Here is a 16920-nt window from a genome sequence, read left to right as displayed (position 1 = left end):
CTGTATGGTGGCCATATCACTAAGTGCAATCTTTAATTGGTTGCCGTTCATTAAACACTAAGTGCATGCACGGCCACTGAAGCAGTTGAAGTTAAAGAAGAATTAATCAAATTAAGACTGTATGGTTTCTATAAAGAACTGTAAAATTCATGTAAATAAGGTCCTCAATGTGGAGATTTTAGTAAATTCAACTTCCCATATAGGGGAACATGACTCTCTCTGCTAACATAAAAATCCATTCATCTTAGAATGAGGTATGATTTTTGCCAGAACCAAAAACTGTAGGGGATCCCCTCTAGAGCCCTTTTTAAATATTGGCGTTACGTTAGCTAACTTCCAGTCATTGGGTAGAGAAGCCGATTTAAAGGACAGGTTACAAACCTTAGTTAACAGTTCCACAACTTCACATTTGAGTTCTTTCAGAACTTTTGGGTGAATGCCATCTGGTCCCAGTGACTTGTTAATGTTAATTTTATCAATTAATTCCAAAACCTCCTCTCGTGACGTCTTCAATCCGTGACAGTTCCTCAGAATTGTCACCTACAAAAGCCAGCTCAGGTTTGGGAATCTCCCTAACATCCTCAGCCGTGAAGACTGAAGCAAAGAATCCATTTAGTTTCTCTGCAATGACTTTATCGTCTTTAAGCGCTTCTTTTGTATCTCGATCATCAAGGGGTCCCACTGGTTGTTTAGCAGGCTTCCCTGCTTCTGATGTACATAAAAAAAAACATTTTGTTATTACCTCTGGAGTTTTTGGCTAGCCGTTCTTCAAACTCCTCTTTGGCTTTTCTTATTACATTCTTGCATTTAATTTGGCAGTGTTTATGCTCCTTTCTATTTGCCTCACTAGGATTTGACTTCCACTTTTTAAAGGAAGTCTTTTTATCTCTCACTGCTTCTTTTATATGGTGGTTAAGCCACGGTGGCTCTTTTTTAGTTCTTTTACTGTGTTTCTTAATTTGGGGGTATACATTGAAGTTGGGCCTCTATTATGGCGTCTTTAAAAAGAGCCCATGCAGCTTGCAGGGATTTCACTTTAGTCACTGTACCTTTTAACTTCTGTTTAATTAACCCCCTCATTTTTGCATAGTTCCCCCTTTTGAAATTAAATGCCACAGTGTTGGGCTGTTGAGATGTTCTTCCCACCACAGGGATGTTAAATGCTATTGTATTATGGTCACTATTTCCAAGCGGTCCTGTTACAGTCACCTCTTGGACCAGCTCCTGTGCCCCACTCAGGACTAAATCTAGAGTTGCCTCTCCCCTTGTGGGTTCCCGTACCAGCTGCTCCATGAAGCAGTCATTTATCTCTGCATTTGGACCTGAAGTGAAATGTTCCCAGTCAATATGGGGATAATTGAAATCCCCCACTATTATTGAGTTCTTAATTTTGATAGCATTTCATCATCACTATCACCATCCTGGTCAGGTGGTCAATAATAGATCCCTAATGTTATATTCTTATTAGAGCATGAAATTTCTATCCATAGAGATTCTATGGAACATGCAGATTTGCTTAAGATTTTTACTTCATTTGATTGTATATTTTCTTTCACATATAGTGCCACTTCCCTCGCCTGCACGACCTGTTCTGTCCTTCTGATATATTTTGTACCCCGGAATGATTGTGTCCCATTGATTGCTCTCAGTCCACCAGGTTTCTGTGATGCCTATTATATCAATATCCTCCTTTATCACAAGGCACTCTAGTTCACCCATCTTATTATTTAGACTTCTAGCATTTGTGTACAAGCTCTTTAAAAACTTGTCACTGTTTATTTGTCTGCCCTTTTCTGATGTGTTAGATTCTTTTTTATGCAAGGGAGTTCTCCAGGTGAAGGAGGAGCAAATACAGCATCATTGGGGTAAGTGACTGTGTGTAGTGTGTGTTTGTGGGTTACTTGCTGTGTGCTGAGGTTGTGTTTGTCAGTCTGTTTGAAGGACTGTGTGCTGTGGCTGGCAGTTGGAAGCTGTGAGCTTCCAAGGAAGGTCTGAAAGCTAGAAGCCTCTGGTAATTGGCTGAGACTTAATCAATGGGCGGGGCATTCACACAGGCTAGGGCTTTATAAAGCAGCACACAAGCGACCAGGGAGCTTTGTGAACAGGGGCTGCTAACAGGGAGTCTCGCAGGGGAGTGGGAAGGGAGCAGGGGTCCCTTGCCAGTTCTATCTGTTTCCCTTTATTCCCGTTAAAACATATAAACCAAACTACATTCAAAACTTCTTGCTTTAAACAACCCTTTCATTAACTAGAGACAATGCAGGCAGAAGCCCAACTGCAGAGTGGGGGCTATCCAGTTTATTGCGCTGAGTGTAGCATGTATGATTACCTGCCCTGTGGGCAGGTGGCATGTGTGTGCATTCGGTGCAAGGAGCTCCTGGCCCTCAGAGACCACGTACGGACGTTAGGAATAATTAAAAAGGGGACAGAGAATAAGACTGAGAATATATTATTGCCCTTTATAAATCGATGGTACGCTCACATCTTGAATACTGCGTACAGATGTGGTCTCCTCGTCTCAAAAAAGATATACTGGTACTAGAAAAGGTTCAGAAAAGGGCAACTAAAATGATTAAGGGTTTGGAACGGGTCCCATATGAGGAGAGATTAAAGAGGCTAGGACTCTTCAGCTTGGAAAAGAGGAGACTAAGGGGGGATATGATAGAGGTATATAAAATCATGAGTGATGTGGAGAAAGTGGATAAGGAAAAGTTATTTACTTATTCCCATAATACAAGAACTAGGGGTCACCAAATGAAATTAATAGGCAGCAGGTTTAAAAGAAATACAAGGAAGTTCTTCTTCATGCGGCGCACAGTCAACTTGTGAAACTCCTTACCTGAGGAGGTTGTGAAGGCTAGGACTATAACAGCATTTGAAAAAGTTTTTAAAGTGCTTGTACACAAATGCTAGAAGTCGTGGGAAGCACATCTCAACAGCCCAACATTTGTAAGACCCAGAGCTACTGAAGTTTCCCAAATCCCCATGTTGATTCCTCCCCCAATGTCTTTTTTCAAGTCTGATCTCATTCCTAAGTAAGGGAATGTCTACACTGGCAAGTTTTGTCACCAAAAACTGCCTTTTGGTGACAAAACAGCAAGAGCATACACACTACAATGACAGCAAAAAACTTCCACCCCTAAGAGAGCCTTGTCTTTTCCCCTCCCTTTTTTGTCCACAAAGAACCAGTGTAGACACCATAGGCGCCGACTCCATGGGTGCTCTGGGGCAGGAGCACCCATGGGGAAAAATTGGTGGGTACTCTGCACCCACCGGCAGCCAAACTCCCCGCCTCGCTCCACCTAACCTCCTCCTCTGAGCGCGCCGCATCCCCGCTTCTCCTCCCAGTGCTTGCCGCCACAAAACAGCTGTTTCGTGGCATAACAAGCTCTGTGAGGGAGGAGCGGGAACGTGGCGCGCTCAGGGCAGGAAGCAGGGAAGAGGCAGGGCCGGGGCGGGGATTTGGGGAAGGGGTTGGAATAGGGGTAGGGCATGGGCGGAGTTGGGGCGGGGGCAAAGGGGGAGGTTGAGCACCCACCAGTGCCAGCAGAAGTTGGCGCCTATGGTAGACGCTGCTGATTTGTCGACAAAACAGGCTTCCGCCAGTATCCCACAATGCCTGCCCTGATTGTGCTGCTCGGTGTTTTGATCTCTGCTACCCTGCAGGCATGCGCCCCTCTCCTTTCAAAGCTGCGGGAAGTATCTGTGTGCTGCTCTGTTTGGGGAACAAACAAAGAGCAAATCATTGGAATGCTCCGGCTCTGCCTGGCATTAGGAACACAGTGGCAGGCAGACTGCTGTGCTGCTTTGCCATTCCTCAGCACGGAGAGCTCACAGAGCCACTCATGATGCTGCTCTCGGCAGCTGAGGGGGCTGTGGGAGAACTGGGAGAGAATCCTAAGCTGCGCAGCGATCAGCTCTTCCTTCCCACAACACTGCACTGTGGGATACATACCCACGGTGCATTGCTCACCCTGTCGATGATGGTGTTCCCAACGTGGACATGATCTGTCAAGAGAGGGAGCAAGTGTGAACACCCTGTGGTAATTTTTGTTGTGTCAACTTTTAGGTATCAAGATAAGTTCGGTCAACAGAACTTCGTAGTGTAGACAAGCCCTAAGGCAGCCCAGCTCTTCCCAGCAGCATTGGTTCTGCTGCCGGCTACAAAATTATGCCTTGTACTGATGCCTGCTTCTGTATAGCAGCTGGGGATCAATACTAAATATATCCCATCTTTATCCACTCTTGGCAACTAGATCTCACCAAAAATTCTACGACTTGGAGGAATAAGCAACAGACTCCCAAGCCCCAGGTTACGGTTTATAGAGCAAGTCCCAAGAGCAAAAAGGAGAAGGGGATGCAGGATGGAGACTATTTTGCTTACACTGCATGTCATGTTCATTCACCATGATTTGTCATCAGCTCTTTAAATATTGAGCCATGTAGCTTTTTAGCCTGATTGCTAGGGAATACCTTATCTGGCCCCAGTCCACATTTCATTTGAGCCAGGCTCTCTCTCTCTCTCTCTTTACTTCCTACATATGCAATCAAGCAAGAACTTTGAGATTTTTAGTGGATCCAGGAACCACCTCCTTCCTATTGCTTGTGTAGGGGGGCGGATGTAGCATTTGGCCCCCCACATTTGAAGATAAGCTGCCAGCCTGATCTGGCAGAGGAGCCATCTGCCATCCTCAAAGTCAAGCTCTGAAACAAACAAAAAAGTCCCACATGTGGTGCCTTAATAGCCCAGTGAAATTCTTGCCTCTTCACCAAAGCACTCCTCAAAGAGTCCAGGAAGAAAAAGAATCCTGCAACCTAAGGTAGCAACACCTGTTTAGAAGATGAGCCAATGGCTTTTTTAGCCATCTCCAGTCACTATGACGGACTGCACTAGGTGCTTTAGAGGTACCAGTAGGAAGATGGGACTGAGGCAACTTCCAAACCCAGCAAATATCCCCACCTCTTCCCTCAAATTTGATCCTAATTTATAGTGGAAAGATTAGGTGACCTCTATTGGCTGAATATTTATGCTAAATACACACAACGAGCACAATTATGACCGGAGTTAATTCATGTAGCAATTACTCACTCTGCTCTCAAATCCATTCAAGTGTGACCTTTGAGGTTGGAGGTATTCTTTCATAGAGGTATTTCATTTTGCGGAACGAAAAGGTAGATTCCAGTTAGAACCAGAAGAGGATGTACTGGAAGTCTTGTGAGTGCTGCACTTTGGCAGCTTCCAGAAGCATCTGGAAGTGGGATAGCTCATCTGAGGTTTTCATTATGCTGGATGTGAGGTATTGTGGCAAAAAGACAGTTGACCTATTTTGAAGGGAAAAGGACTGAAGTTGACTTGTGACTCCTGCAGAGTTTCCCTTCTCCTCCCTACAAAAGGGCCTCTTGACTTCAAGAGCCCAACCTTCATTGTTTCCAAGGAGACCTCAAGTTCTTTAGGAATCTCCAGTACACTAGCCTTTTTAATAGACCCAACAGCTACCTTGTTCTTTACCTCAGGTCAGTAATTATCAAGGTTGAGTCAGAGAGGAATTAAGACTAACATGGCCAAAGTCACCTGTAAACACTGGCCCTTGCACTCAGTCACATCTCTAAAGTGACTAAAGGGCCAATTAAAATAGTAAAGCATTAACAAGAAAACCTTTTGATCCTATTCTTAAGCTACATCTACACTGGCAATTGAATGACAAAAGGCTTCTCTTTCACAGGTGTTAAAAAAAACAAAAACCCCTGAAAGATAAAAAAGTTTTGACGACAACAGGCGCTAGCGTGAACAGCGCTCTCCAGCCGACAGTGCAAATGCCGGTCATTGGGGTGGACATTTTTTGGTCAGCAGGAGAGCTGACAGTGGATACACTGCGTGACTTTTAATGGCATGGCTGTAGCGACACAGACATGTTGCTAAAAGCTGTGTAGTGTAGACATAGCCTTTAGTTACTCCATCTCTGCAATAGGCAGTAGCTATGTCAGTGGGAGGAGCTCTCCTGCCAACAGAGTGATGTCTACACTGGCGCTTAGGTTGGTATAACTGCAGTGGTTTTCAAAAAAAAATTTCTGGCAACCCAGTTGAAGAAAATTGTTGATGCCCGTGACCCAACGGAGCTGGGGATGAGGGGGTTTGGGGTGTGGGAGAGGCTCAGGGCTGGGGAAGAGGGTTGGGATGCAGGGATGAGGGCTGTGGGGTGGGAATGAGGGGTTCAGGGCGTGGGAGGGGGCTCTGAGCTGGGGTAGGGATGCAGGAGGGGATCAGGATTCTGGGCTAGGGGTGCAAGTTCTGGTCTGGGGCCAGGGATGAGGGATTTGGGGTGCAGGAGGGGGCTCTGAGTTTTGGGGGGGCTCCTGCCTGTCCTGGCACCGCAGACTGCTCTGCGCCCCAGAAGCGGCCAGCAGCAGGGCCGGCTTCTAGGCAGAGGCACGCAAGCGGCTCTGCACAGCTCTCGCCCGCAGGCACTGTCCCCCGCAGATCCCATTGGCCGGGAACTGGAGCCAGTGCTTGGGGCAGGGACAGCATGCAGAGCCCCGTGCTGCCCCCCCCCCCCACCTAGGCGCTGGACCTGCTACTTCCAGGGCACAGCACGGTGTCAGAAAAGGTAAGGACTAGCCTACCTTTGCCGGGCAGCACTGCCAATGGGACTTTTAGCGGCCCGGTCAGTGGTACTGACCAGAGCCACCGTGACCCAGTGCCTTACATTCTGTGACCCAGTACTGGGTCGCAACCCGCAGTTTGAAAAATCACTGAACTACAGCACTCAGAGTTGTGGATTATTTACACCCCTGCGTGATGTTGTTAAACTGAAGTAATTCTGTAGTGTAGACGAAGGCATAGGGGACTATACTCCAGCGAAAAGGAATTATTTCACAAGTGTGGCTGCTGATATTGAATCAATACTGAATTCTCAGACCGTGGGTTATGGAGAATAAAGCACAAAGCCATTGCCAGAGGGATAAAATAATTATTTTGGTACTCTTGATCTGTATCCAGTTGATGAGAAAATCCCCCTTTACTTAGAAAAGACTTTCAATAAGACTATCAGATTACTTAACTGTCCAGTTCTGTTCCTGGTAAAATGTGTGTAGTATGTGTTGTAGTTGTAGCCATGTCAGTCCCAGGAGATTAGAGACAAGGTGGGTGAGGTAATAGTTTTTATTGGACCAGCTTCTGTTGAGAGACAGCTTTTGAGCTACACAGAGCTCTTCCACAGGTCCTGAAGGCAGGATGGCTAGAACTTTCAGGCAAATCAACTTGTCTGTAGTGCAGTGTAAGTTAGTCAGGATATCACCTGCCAACTGACAAATGCTAGACTCTCCCTGCAACTCTCCCAGCAAGTGAGCTGCCCATCTCCAAACTGCTGAACCTTTAACCACTATCCACTCAGGTGTCCTGCCCTCTACTCTATCCCTTGACATAGTTACTCCAGCCCCTGTGACGAGTGGTAGTGGGAGAGAGCTCTCCCATCAGCTTAGAGCCCCTGCACTAGCAGCACTGCAGCTGCATCGGTGCTGCGGTAAGCTCTGTAATGTAGCCACAGCCCCAGTCACCAATGCAAAACACTCCTGCAATTCTCCCTAGCACATTCATTAACATCCATCCAGGAGCAACAGAAGCTCCCTACAAGTGTGTGTGTGGAGGGGAAACCAATGCCCAAACCGTGGCCTCCGCCCCCACAGAAGTGCCCCTTACCCTGCTTGTTCCTCTCTGCCCCCTCCCCCATTGCTCACCCTTATGGCCAGTAATAGGATGAAAAAAAGGGTTGGGGCCTTGGCCCCCCAGCTCCCCATTTCCACCACCCCTTTCCCCACTGCCTAGTTTCTCCACCTCTCCCTTGAGGGGTGACCTGACCCTTCTCAAATGCCTAGCCCTCTCATGAGTCCAACCTCTCCCTGCCACAAACACCTGACTCCCATCCAGTTTACAGAGGGTGAGGCACCTGGAAGATGTCCTAAAGCTGATGTCCTAGCCCTAAACTTTAGGTGCCCAGAGCAACTGGTGCTAAGTAGAGTGTGAAATGGCTGAAGTAAGGTGTTATATTTGCCAGATTGTTGCATAAACTGGGAGGAGTCATTCTGCTTTGCTACAACATGTTTCACTTGCCAAAAATAATTCAGCCTTAACTTTCTATTAGCCACCCATCAATTACCTTCTGAATATTCATCTGATGGAATTGTAAAGCTGCTGGAGGACTTTAGGCATCACTCACCCCATTTCTAGGGCTAGTATCTGGGTGTGAGAACCTCTCTCACTGCTGTGTCCCTTCTTCTGCAATAGTGTCTTAACTCAGACAGTCTGAAGCCTTCAATGATGATCACTCTTGTACTGCCTGCAACAATGCTATGTTCATTCAAAAGGGATTTTCTCTTTGATCATACTTACCTTGGTGCATTCATTTGTTAGTATATGCTAAAGTACAAAGATCATTGTTGGCCAAGTAATCACCTTCATAGCAGGTGATTGACTCACACTTAGTTGTTCATTTTAACTCCAATACTGTACTACGGGGCACAGGGTTCTGCCCACAATTTTTATCTCGCTTCACACAGGACAATGACACAGAGAACATATAAAAAACTCTGTAATTTGAGAGGGAGGCAGCCAATTTGTTCATATCGCACTGCCCGGTGTGGAAACAGAAGAGATATCACATATGCTTCCATGGCAATGATGCAGCAAAGGTTCTATGGGCTATATACCCAGGACATCACATCAAGGAGTACAGAATATTTTGGTACCTTTTAAGCTTTTGGGAGCCACAGGAATCAGTATGTAGGAATCACTCTTTGTCAAAGGAATATTCCTTTGAAAGTGTCCAAGCCAGCTGTAAGATAGTCTACAAGAAAACTGAGTTTTTCCTTTTTGCTCAGCACAGCAGGTCTGCTGACCAGCTCACAGCCTCAGAAATTGCTTGCACTTGAAGGCTACTGAGTTTAGGGAAGGCAGATGGTCTCCCAGTCACTGTGCAGCAAGCATACTTTGCTCTCCAGCATCTGTCCGTCAACAGATTCAGCTGGAATCAGAGTTTCTGGGAACTCAGGACTCAGCTAAAGCCAGTCTGCAGCTGTCAAGATGACTAGCAATAATTTAAAACTTTCCTGATTAGCAGCCTGTGCAACCTTAATGAAGTCAGAGTTGTATATGGCAGAATTTGTCAACAAAACATATATAGGAGGACGGAACACTGTTCTCCAAGTACACGCCTATCTCAAAGTGTCTGTGTACTGTATCTCTTATAACAATACAGAACTGAACAACAGTAAGACAAATGCCAGCCTGTCCTATCAAGTTTCAATTAAATATGCCTGTATCATGGTGTGTAGCTAGCTATCAACCCAGATAACAAGGGAATCTTTAAAAAAGAACAGGAGTACTTGTGGCACCTTAGAGACTAACAAATTTTACAAACAAATTCCCTTTACAAAGGGAATCTTTGTAAAGTACTGAGGATGTAAAATGCTGTATCAATGCTAGGGATTATTCAGTATTCCTAAAGAGAACAGATTACTTGGGCTAGGAGTTATCCACTGCTTTAGTTGCATTTCAATCACCGGTTGCCTGCTGTAAACTACTGAGTTGTGAATATTTGGAAGTTAGCAACAAAGAGTCCAAACTTTGCTATAATATTTTTAGTCCTTCCTGCTTTCAGGATGTGAAAGCCCCATTGTTAACTAGAGGTTTTAAAGTCTGCACAGTAAATTGAATGAGAGGACCACAGAAGAGGTCTGTAGATTGGCCACACTTTGCCTGAACTGCTAACAATCTTAAATGTAAAGAACCCTCCAGGATACCAGCAGAAAGGCATTGTAAGGCACGTGCATAAGTCAGCAGTACCTCTGAAAGGAAAGTATCAACTTAACAGTCCTCTGGAACAGAGTTTGGCAGCCTGCTCCGAGCCGTAAGTGTGTTTATGAAAAGGAAAGGTAGAGGATAGATACTTACTTTTCTGGGGTCAGCATAGGTGCCAAGTCCAATCACGGGGATGCTGTTCCCGTCGTTCAGAGGTATGCGGTGGTTTGCAGCCGTTAGATTCATGATGCAGATGATAAAACACTTGACTGCAACTTTCTAACAGACTGAATGAAAGCAGCAAGAAGAGCCCGCTTCGTGTGTGTCGCGTGCTCCAGGCTATAACACTAGAGGGCGAGAGAGAGAGAGAATGAAAACTTCTGTTTCTCAACCTGCTCTGTGCCAGCAACACGCGTGCGATCGGCTAAGAAGAGCCTAGGGTAGCGTTTCCAACGTCATCATTGGACATGACTGACAGGCCAACCCAGGGTTACCCTTCTAGTCTCCTGAAAGCAAATTTGCAGGAGGGTGAAATATTAACTACCAGCTCTCGTTAGGCGAGGGGGGAGCAAGTCAGCGCATTAGAGATTTGAGAGATGATCCCAGTTAATCATCTTCATCAGAAGCACGCGGCTTTTCTTTTCCAGGTGGCTTTAAGTATCTGCTAAAAACAAGGGTGTGCTAGGCGTTAAGGATTAGAGAGAGGAGATTGAAAGGGGGTGGTGGTATTTTGGGGAGGGGGGAAGGGGGTCTGGGTGGCTATGCTTCCACTGCAAAACAAGATTTGTCTGTTTGGTAACTCCTCATATCATTTCAGGGCTCGTCACAGGAGGAAATAAGGGTATTGGGAACAAGACATTGGTCCTGTCAAACCAGGAGAAACCCATCAGCCCTAATCTCAATCTTCACCGCCCCAGCGGTTTATGTGTGCCAAACCATTTAGAGCAGTAGCTACTACCCTGGATTCGCCTTCAGTCTCTTCTGCTCCCCCTGGCTGTTTCTATTGCCGCTCTAAGCAGGTGGGTTCAGATTATGCAAGTCCTTTCACTTTCAGGACTATGGCCCATTATTTTGTTAATGGAAGACTTGTTTAAAACCCCTTGTTTACATCAGTCCATTCTTTTGCTTTCAGGAGAGGAAATCTAGGACCCATCCCCCGTTGTCATTGTTTGCCTCTAGATCAGATTTAGCTAATTTATTCCCCTGCCCAAAGTCAGAGGTCGTCTTTTGGGAGGGTGCTTTTCTGTCTTTACATTATTCTTCCAGTAATGAAAGGACAACTCCAACCCAGGTGAAAGACTCACAAGACCAACATTTCAGTCAATAGCACCAGCTGTTCATTGCTTTATATATTAGTAGAAGAGATTATCCCTTTGATTATTAATACCCCAGTTACTAGCATGAAGCCTCGCTTATTCCCATCACTTCTATCTGTGCTAAACTTGTATTTGTAAAAAGGCACATTGAATTTCCTTTTGAATCTTATTTGCTATTAATGCTGTTCAGAAACTCGACATTGAGGATTTACTTCTTCAGCTGCTGCATGTGTGCACTCTTGAAGTCAATTGGAATTACATATGCATCAAAACACTCAGGAGATCCCTTGATCAATTTAGTTTCCATTTCAAATGCATTCAGCATGTGCCTTTTTCTGTACCTAATCTTCACACAACCCTTTTTGTCCTTCCCCCATTCAGGCATTTAAAAAAAAAAAATCTTTCTCCTGGTTATTCTCATTTAAGCACCTTTTCACAGTTCTGTCCATGCATCAAGCAAAAAAGTGTTACAGACTCATTCAGCTGCAATCCACCAATCTATACATTAAATACAAAAGGAGCAGGTGCTGGGGCCAGGATGGAAATAAGGTTCAGTCTCTCTTCTCAGCACAGAAGAGTGTTACATCCTCCTCACCTGATATTATAGCACCGATTTATTTATTTATTTTTAAGTAGGCCTTTAAATCCATGATTAGCTGTCTAAAGGGCCTGATTTTTCAGAAGGGAGACCGAGCATCCAACCTCTTCCATTGACTTCAGTAAGAGCTGCTGGATACTTTAGGAAATGGGGAGAGGAGAAGAGAAACAGGCCAACTTATTTAGGTGGCTAAACACAGATTTGAGAGCTTAACTTTAGGCACTCTAGATGCTTGAGTTAATATATTGCAATTACAAATGACTGCAGTTATCCACCCCAAAACAGTTTGAGAGGCATGAAATATGGTAAAATGCTACTAATGCATTTTGATAGCAATGGAGAAAGTTTAGAGCACAGGGAATCAATGAATGGTCCATCCACTGTGGGCAGAAGTCCTAACTTCTCTAACTTTATCCCATGATGATTTTCTTCATTTATTTATTCTGAATTTTAACCCCCCCACAAATAGAGCAGGAACTATTGTAATAAGCTATCCCACATACCAATGATGTGCCCGAGGGGACAATCCCTTTCTGAAATCCAATGTAAATCTCTCCTTTTCTAATCTCACACCATGCTCCTAGGTTATGCCCTTATCCCTCAGTGTAAATAGATTTCCCAGCTCCATTTGTGCTTCATCTAATTATTTTCTATCCTATAATTAAGGTCTTGGTATCTTCACTCCACTTTTAAATCTACATATGTAGAAACATTTTATGGGTCTTGCCTTGTATCCAAATGAAATGGAGATCCAGCAGAACTATTCCTCAACCCCCATCTTTGTGGTGTAGGTTATTTCACTGTTTATACATCCTAGCACCCCACTTGTTTGCTTTGTAGCAGGTGTTCAATTTGAAGCAGCATATATGAGTGTCACTGGCTGAACCTATTTAGGAGTGCACAGAGGGGAGAATGGCACTGTCAAATATGGCGTTATCTGTTTCCAAATCACGGACAACTCTGATCCATAAGTATTCAAGATCATTTGTATCAGCCTCCTAGCACAGGCGGTTCTAACCATTATTGGGCTACGTACCTACCACCTTCTTAGAAAATTGATATTTGAAGTACCACGTGCAAACTTCTCCTTTCTGTGCACATTTCTTTCAGGTCCTGACAAGCCTAATTTACATTTTTCCAGACTACATAGTAAAACAAATGACTCACCAGGAAGCCTAAAATGAAATGTTCACTAATAACCTCCTTTTTAAACATCTCAGGCTTCTAGACCTGCATCAAAAACAAACAAGGAAGCAGCCATTACTATTATGTCCTGTGCATTACTCCATTTACAAGAAACAATACATTTCTCATAAATAGCATTGTGATCCCATTTTGGGGAGTGTAGCTGAGCTATAGTCAATGGTTTGACTCTTTTACTTGTCTTCTAAGTTCAAAGTTCTTGGTAGTTCGTCTCTGGATTATTGCTGAACACAAGCTAGTCTTGGCTGGAAAGGGAAGTAGGGAATGGGGGTGGGGAGCTCTATCTAGGCACCAGGCTACTTCAGCTCCAGGAGCCTCTTCTCCTTGGCATCTCTGGCCCCCTTGATGCCTGTATGTCTGAGTATATTGCACAGGGCTAGCTGTGCTGGGAGGAGGCTCAAATTGCAGACAGCTGGTTGCTCCTCTGCTGAGGAGTCAGGCAACTCCCCTTAGTCCTGTAGCCAAGATTTTGGATTGTAGGAAAGTTGAAGGGGGCAGAGATCATAGGCAATAGCCCATGCAAGCCCTGCCTCTCAGTGCTAGCAGTTCACTGCCAGCTACAGTTTAGACATACTCCAGGAGCCCTGATATCAAAGGACTCCCACCTGCAGTGTAGCTATATCCCTTGTGGCTGCAGGTTTGGAGCCACTCTCAAGTAGCTATGTATGCATTTGTCTCTTCAGATGAAGGGAGCTTGTGGGGCAGGACCTGGAACTTCACCTCAGTAGGTTGAGCTACGTAACTCAACGCAAACTGAATATTAGGCCTAGCAGAAAGCCAGCAGTGGGCCAAATGAGTACAGTGTCCATCTGCACAGCCACAGCACCCAACCCTGATACATAAGACTACGCTAGCATGGTGGGAAAGCTTTATTTTCACTACAGTATTATGGCAGAAAGCCAGGAGAGTGCATTTTGCTTCTGGGGTATATTTTGGTGTGCTGCAGTGCATGAGGCCACTATGTGTTTGAAAGTGAATGAAGGTTTAAGAGTTTTTTGGCATACCTCTTTCAGCAAGCTGATGCATATACCACAATTGGTGAGCCCCTGTTCTAGCAGAGAAGGCATAAGATGCGGATGCTGGTTAGTGTCAGCTACAAGCCATCAAATCACATTAGGGAACAGGAGTCCTTAAGATATTTCTCTATAGTGTGTAAGGAAAACTGCACCAGATGCTGGTGATTCTCATGCTGCCTGTAACAAAACATCCTTACAACTTCTTAAAAAACGAATCTAGATGACAATATCCTAACTTTAAGTGTTGCATACAGGTGGGGGTTAATTTATATTAGACATTGTTGTGATCTCAACTAAAAACTGGTGGGTTTTTTTTAGGTGCAAGTGATCATGAATGCTCAGAACAGGCTGGTCCATACTAGCGCTTCAGTGCTACGAACAGCAGAGAAAGAATTTCAGTGACACCCTTTCCTCATAACCCTGGGTGGGGCACATTTCTGTTATGCAGGAGAAGGGGGAAGCAAACAAACTTTAATCCACTATTTCCCTAATTCCCTGCCCCCCCTCCCCCCGCCCCCCGACGCTAGTTGTGGACACATTTCCTATTTTCCCCTTGTGTTTTGCCTGGGTACCCAACAGAGACACTGCTCCATAGCTGAAACATTTGGGTCAGAGAAGATGGGCCTAGGAAGTGATCCAGGGTATGACTACACTGCAGACTATGCCCAGGCTCCGGGGACCCAGCTTGTGGGCTTTATTTCCAGTACTTGAGCGTCCACACTGCATTGTAAGCCTGGCCTTAATTGCTGGACCCAGGTGTCTCAGCTGTGCTAATGCATCCATATTGCACACATTCTGACTCAGGTCTGCGCTTGACCTCCATCTCCACTGCAAAAAATGACAGGGCTGGGACCAGAGTCTTCTCAAGGCCTGGGTCCTGAATATCTGCTGACCGAGTGTCTGAACAGAAGGGAGGCCTGAGGCAGAAACTCAAGTCAGATCTTGGGTTTACTGTGCAGTGTAATTGTGACGGTCCTCAGGGCACCCAGGATAGCAAGGCTCCTTCTTGCCACCTGCCTCCAGCATGAGGAAGTCTTGCCTGTGTCAGCTGGGTGTTGGCTCCCTGACACAACCAGTTAATCAGCCATGTAAGCACTCTCCTCTGGGCTATACCAGCCCTGCTGGTTGCAATGGATGAATCCCAGCCCTCAAGTTCCTTTAAAGTGTCCCCCTGTAATATCCAGCCCTGGTCGAGGGATACTTAGAGAAATCCTAGATTTGCCATTCCAAAGGAGGAGTGTACCCCACTTCACCAGTGTTACCTTAGTCCACTGCTGCTGTATCCTATACACCACTTGAGTTCAACTGTAATAAAACAAAAGGAAGTTTATTTAAGAAAGAACAGAGATTCAGATAGAAACAAGGGTGAGTGATGGAAACAAATGGTTACATACAAAACAAAATCATAGCACATGAACTAGGGCCTACACTTAAGTTACCTTTCCTATCTACTAAAGCAGATTCTCACCCCAAAGTTCAGTCTTTTGCAATGTATGCTAGCTCCGAGGAGTCAGCACCCACTCTGTCATGACGCCCTCTTGCTGTTTGAAGGTACCTCCTCATTGAATGGAACCAAAATGTCTCTCCCCAGTCTCCACCCTGTACTATACTGGTGGACAGAGCCGGCTTTAGGAAGTGCGGGGCCCGATTCGAACAGTTTTGACGGGGCCCCGGCAGGGATGACTGAAAATAAAAAAAAAACACGTAAAAAAACATGTGGGGCTTGTTCTCACCGGGCGGCACTCGTAGTCTTCGGCGATTTGTCCTTCACTCGCTCCAGGTCTTTGGTGGCACTGAAGGACCTGCTGCCGAAGTGCTGCCGAAGACCCGGAGCGCTGCCAGGTGAGTAAAAATTAAAAAGGAGCCTCTAGCCAGGGAAGGGATTCTCGGCCACTTGCCCCCACCCCGGTGGCCCTGCCACTGGGTGCGGGGCCCTCTTAGGCGCGGGGCCCGATTCGGGGGAATTGGTGGAATTGGCCTAAAGCCGGCCCTGCTGGTGGAGTCTTGTCTTTATTCACATATAGGACAAGCCTCTCACTGTCAGTGTTCCTTTGCACTCCCAGATGGTTTTGATGTTTAGAATTTGTCCTTGATGGTTTTCCATTGACTTTTTTGGGTTGTTACAATGATAGACAATTGAGCAACACCATACTTAATCAGCTAGCCAGAGAAGGGTGACAACTGCCTCCCAATGGAATGGGCCATCACCCAGATACAGGATTCCTAGTACCTCATTTTCACTCCAGGACCATACAGGCATGATTTTCAATATAGTTACATTATTCCTTAAACATTACTCATACATAATCACTGTGAGAAGTGTGTATCAATAAGTTACATGTTTTCAGTTGTGACCTCACATCTTACCCTATGGATAAATACCAGGAAAGCAGTGTTAGGTGTTGTGAGTTTGTCAGGTCTGAGACAGGATTTGGTTGTAATGAATAGTGAACGCTTTGCCAGTTGGCACCAATAGGCCTCTGAGTAATGCAGTGTGCAGAGTAGATAATGTTGACTCAAGTCTTGCAGACAGATGGCCAAATTAAAAGGCTTTGCAGGAGCCCCCAGAGTTACTTGAACCACCACTGATAGCGGCAGCCAGGAGTGTAAAAATTGCCCAGGACAGATTTAGGAGCCTTATGATTGGTCCCTTATCTTACTTTGGTTTAAAAGGAGATTTGAGCAGAACGGTGTGAAGTTTGGCAGTTTTGTTTCACAGGGGTTCAGAGCACATAGGTAGGTTGATCCTTCCACATTGGTTGACCTGGTTGTGTCTCAGCCATGCAAGACTAATTTTGCATGACATATATAGAACCATAAGTCAGCCCAGGTTCACTTGAAACTGGGCCTGTTGCACTGTGGCTGGGTTTGGGAACCTTAACAGACCCTTCAACAGGCCTGGTCTGTGATTTTGATTGGTTACAAAACCAGAATTCAGGCATGATATGTAGGCAAGTAATTTACATGGGTCTAGAGCTAAATGCCTGGTCTACC

General features: G+C 45.4%; 1 protein-coding gene across 1 annotated transcript in view; it reads right to left on the bottom strand.

Moving 5' to 3' along the window:
• The window catches only part of AKR1D1 (aldo-keto reductase family 1 member D1), a 50339-nt gene extending 40100 nt beyond the window's left edge, over positions 1–10239 (bottom strand). The window contains exon 1 of the mRNA XM_054033688.1: positions 9947–10239. Within this exon, the coding sequence (XP_053889663.1) occupies positions 9947–10039 (93 nt within the window). The 5' untranslated portion in view covers positions 10040–10239. The remainder of the gene's footprint in view (positions 1–9946) is intronic.
• Positions 10240–16920: the final 6681 nt, after the last annotated feature.

The sequence above is a fragment of the Malaclemys terrapin genome, chromosome 1 (assembly GCF_027887155.1).
Source record: "Malaclemys terrapin pileata isolate rMalTer1 chromosome 1, rMalTer1.hap1, whole genome shotgun sequence".
Lineage (NCBI taxonomy): Eukaryota > Metazoa > Chordata > Testudines > Emydidae > Malaclemys > Malaclemys terrapin.
The sequence above is the reverse complement of the archived record's forward strand: the minus strand, read 5'-3'. Positions and strand labels throughout refer to the sequence as shown.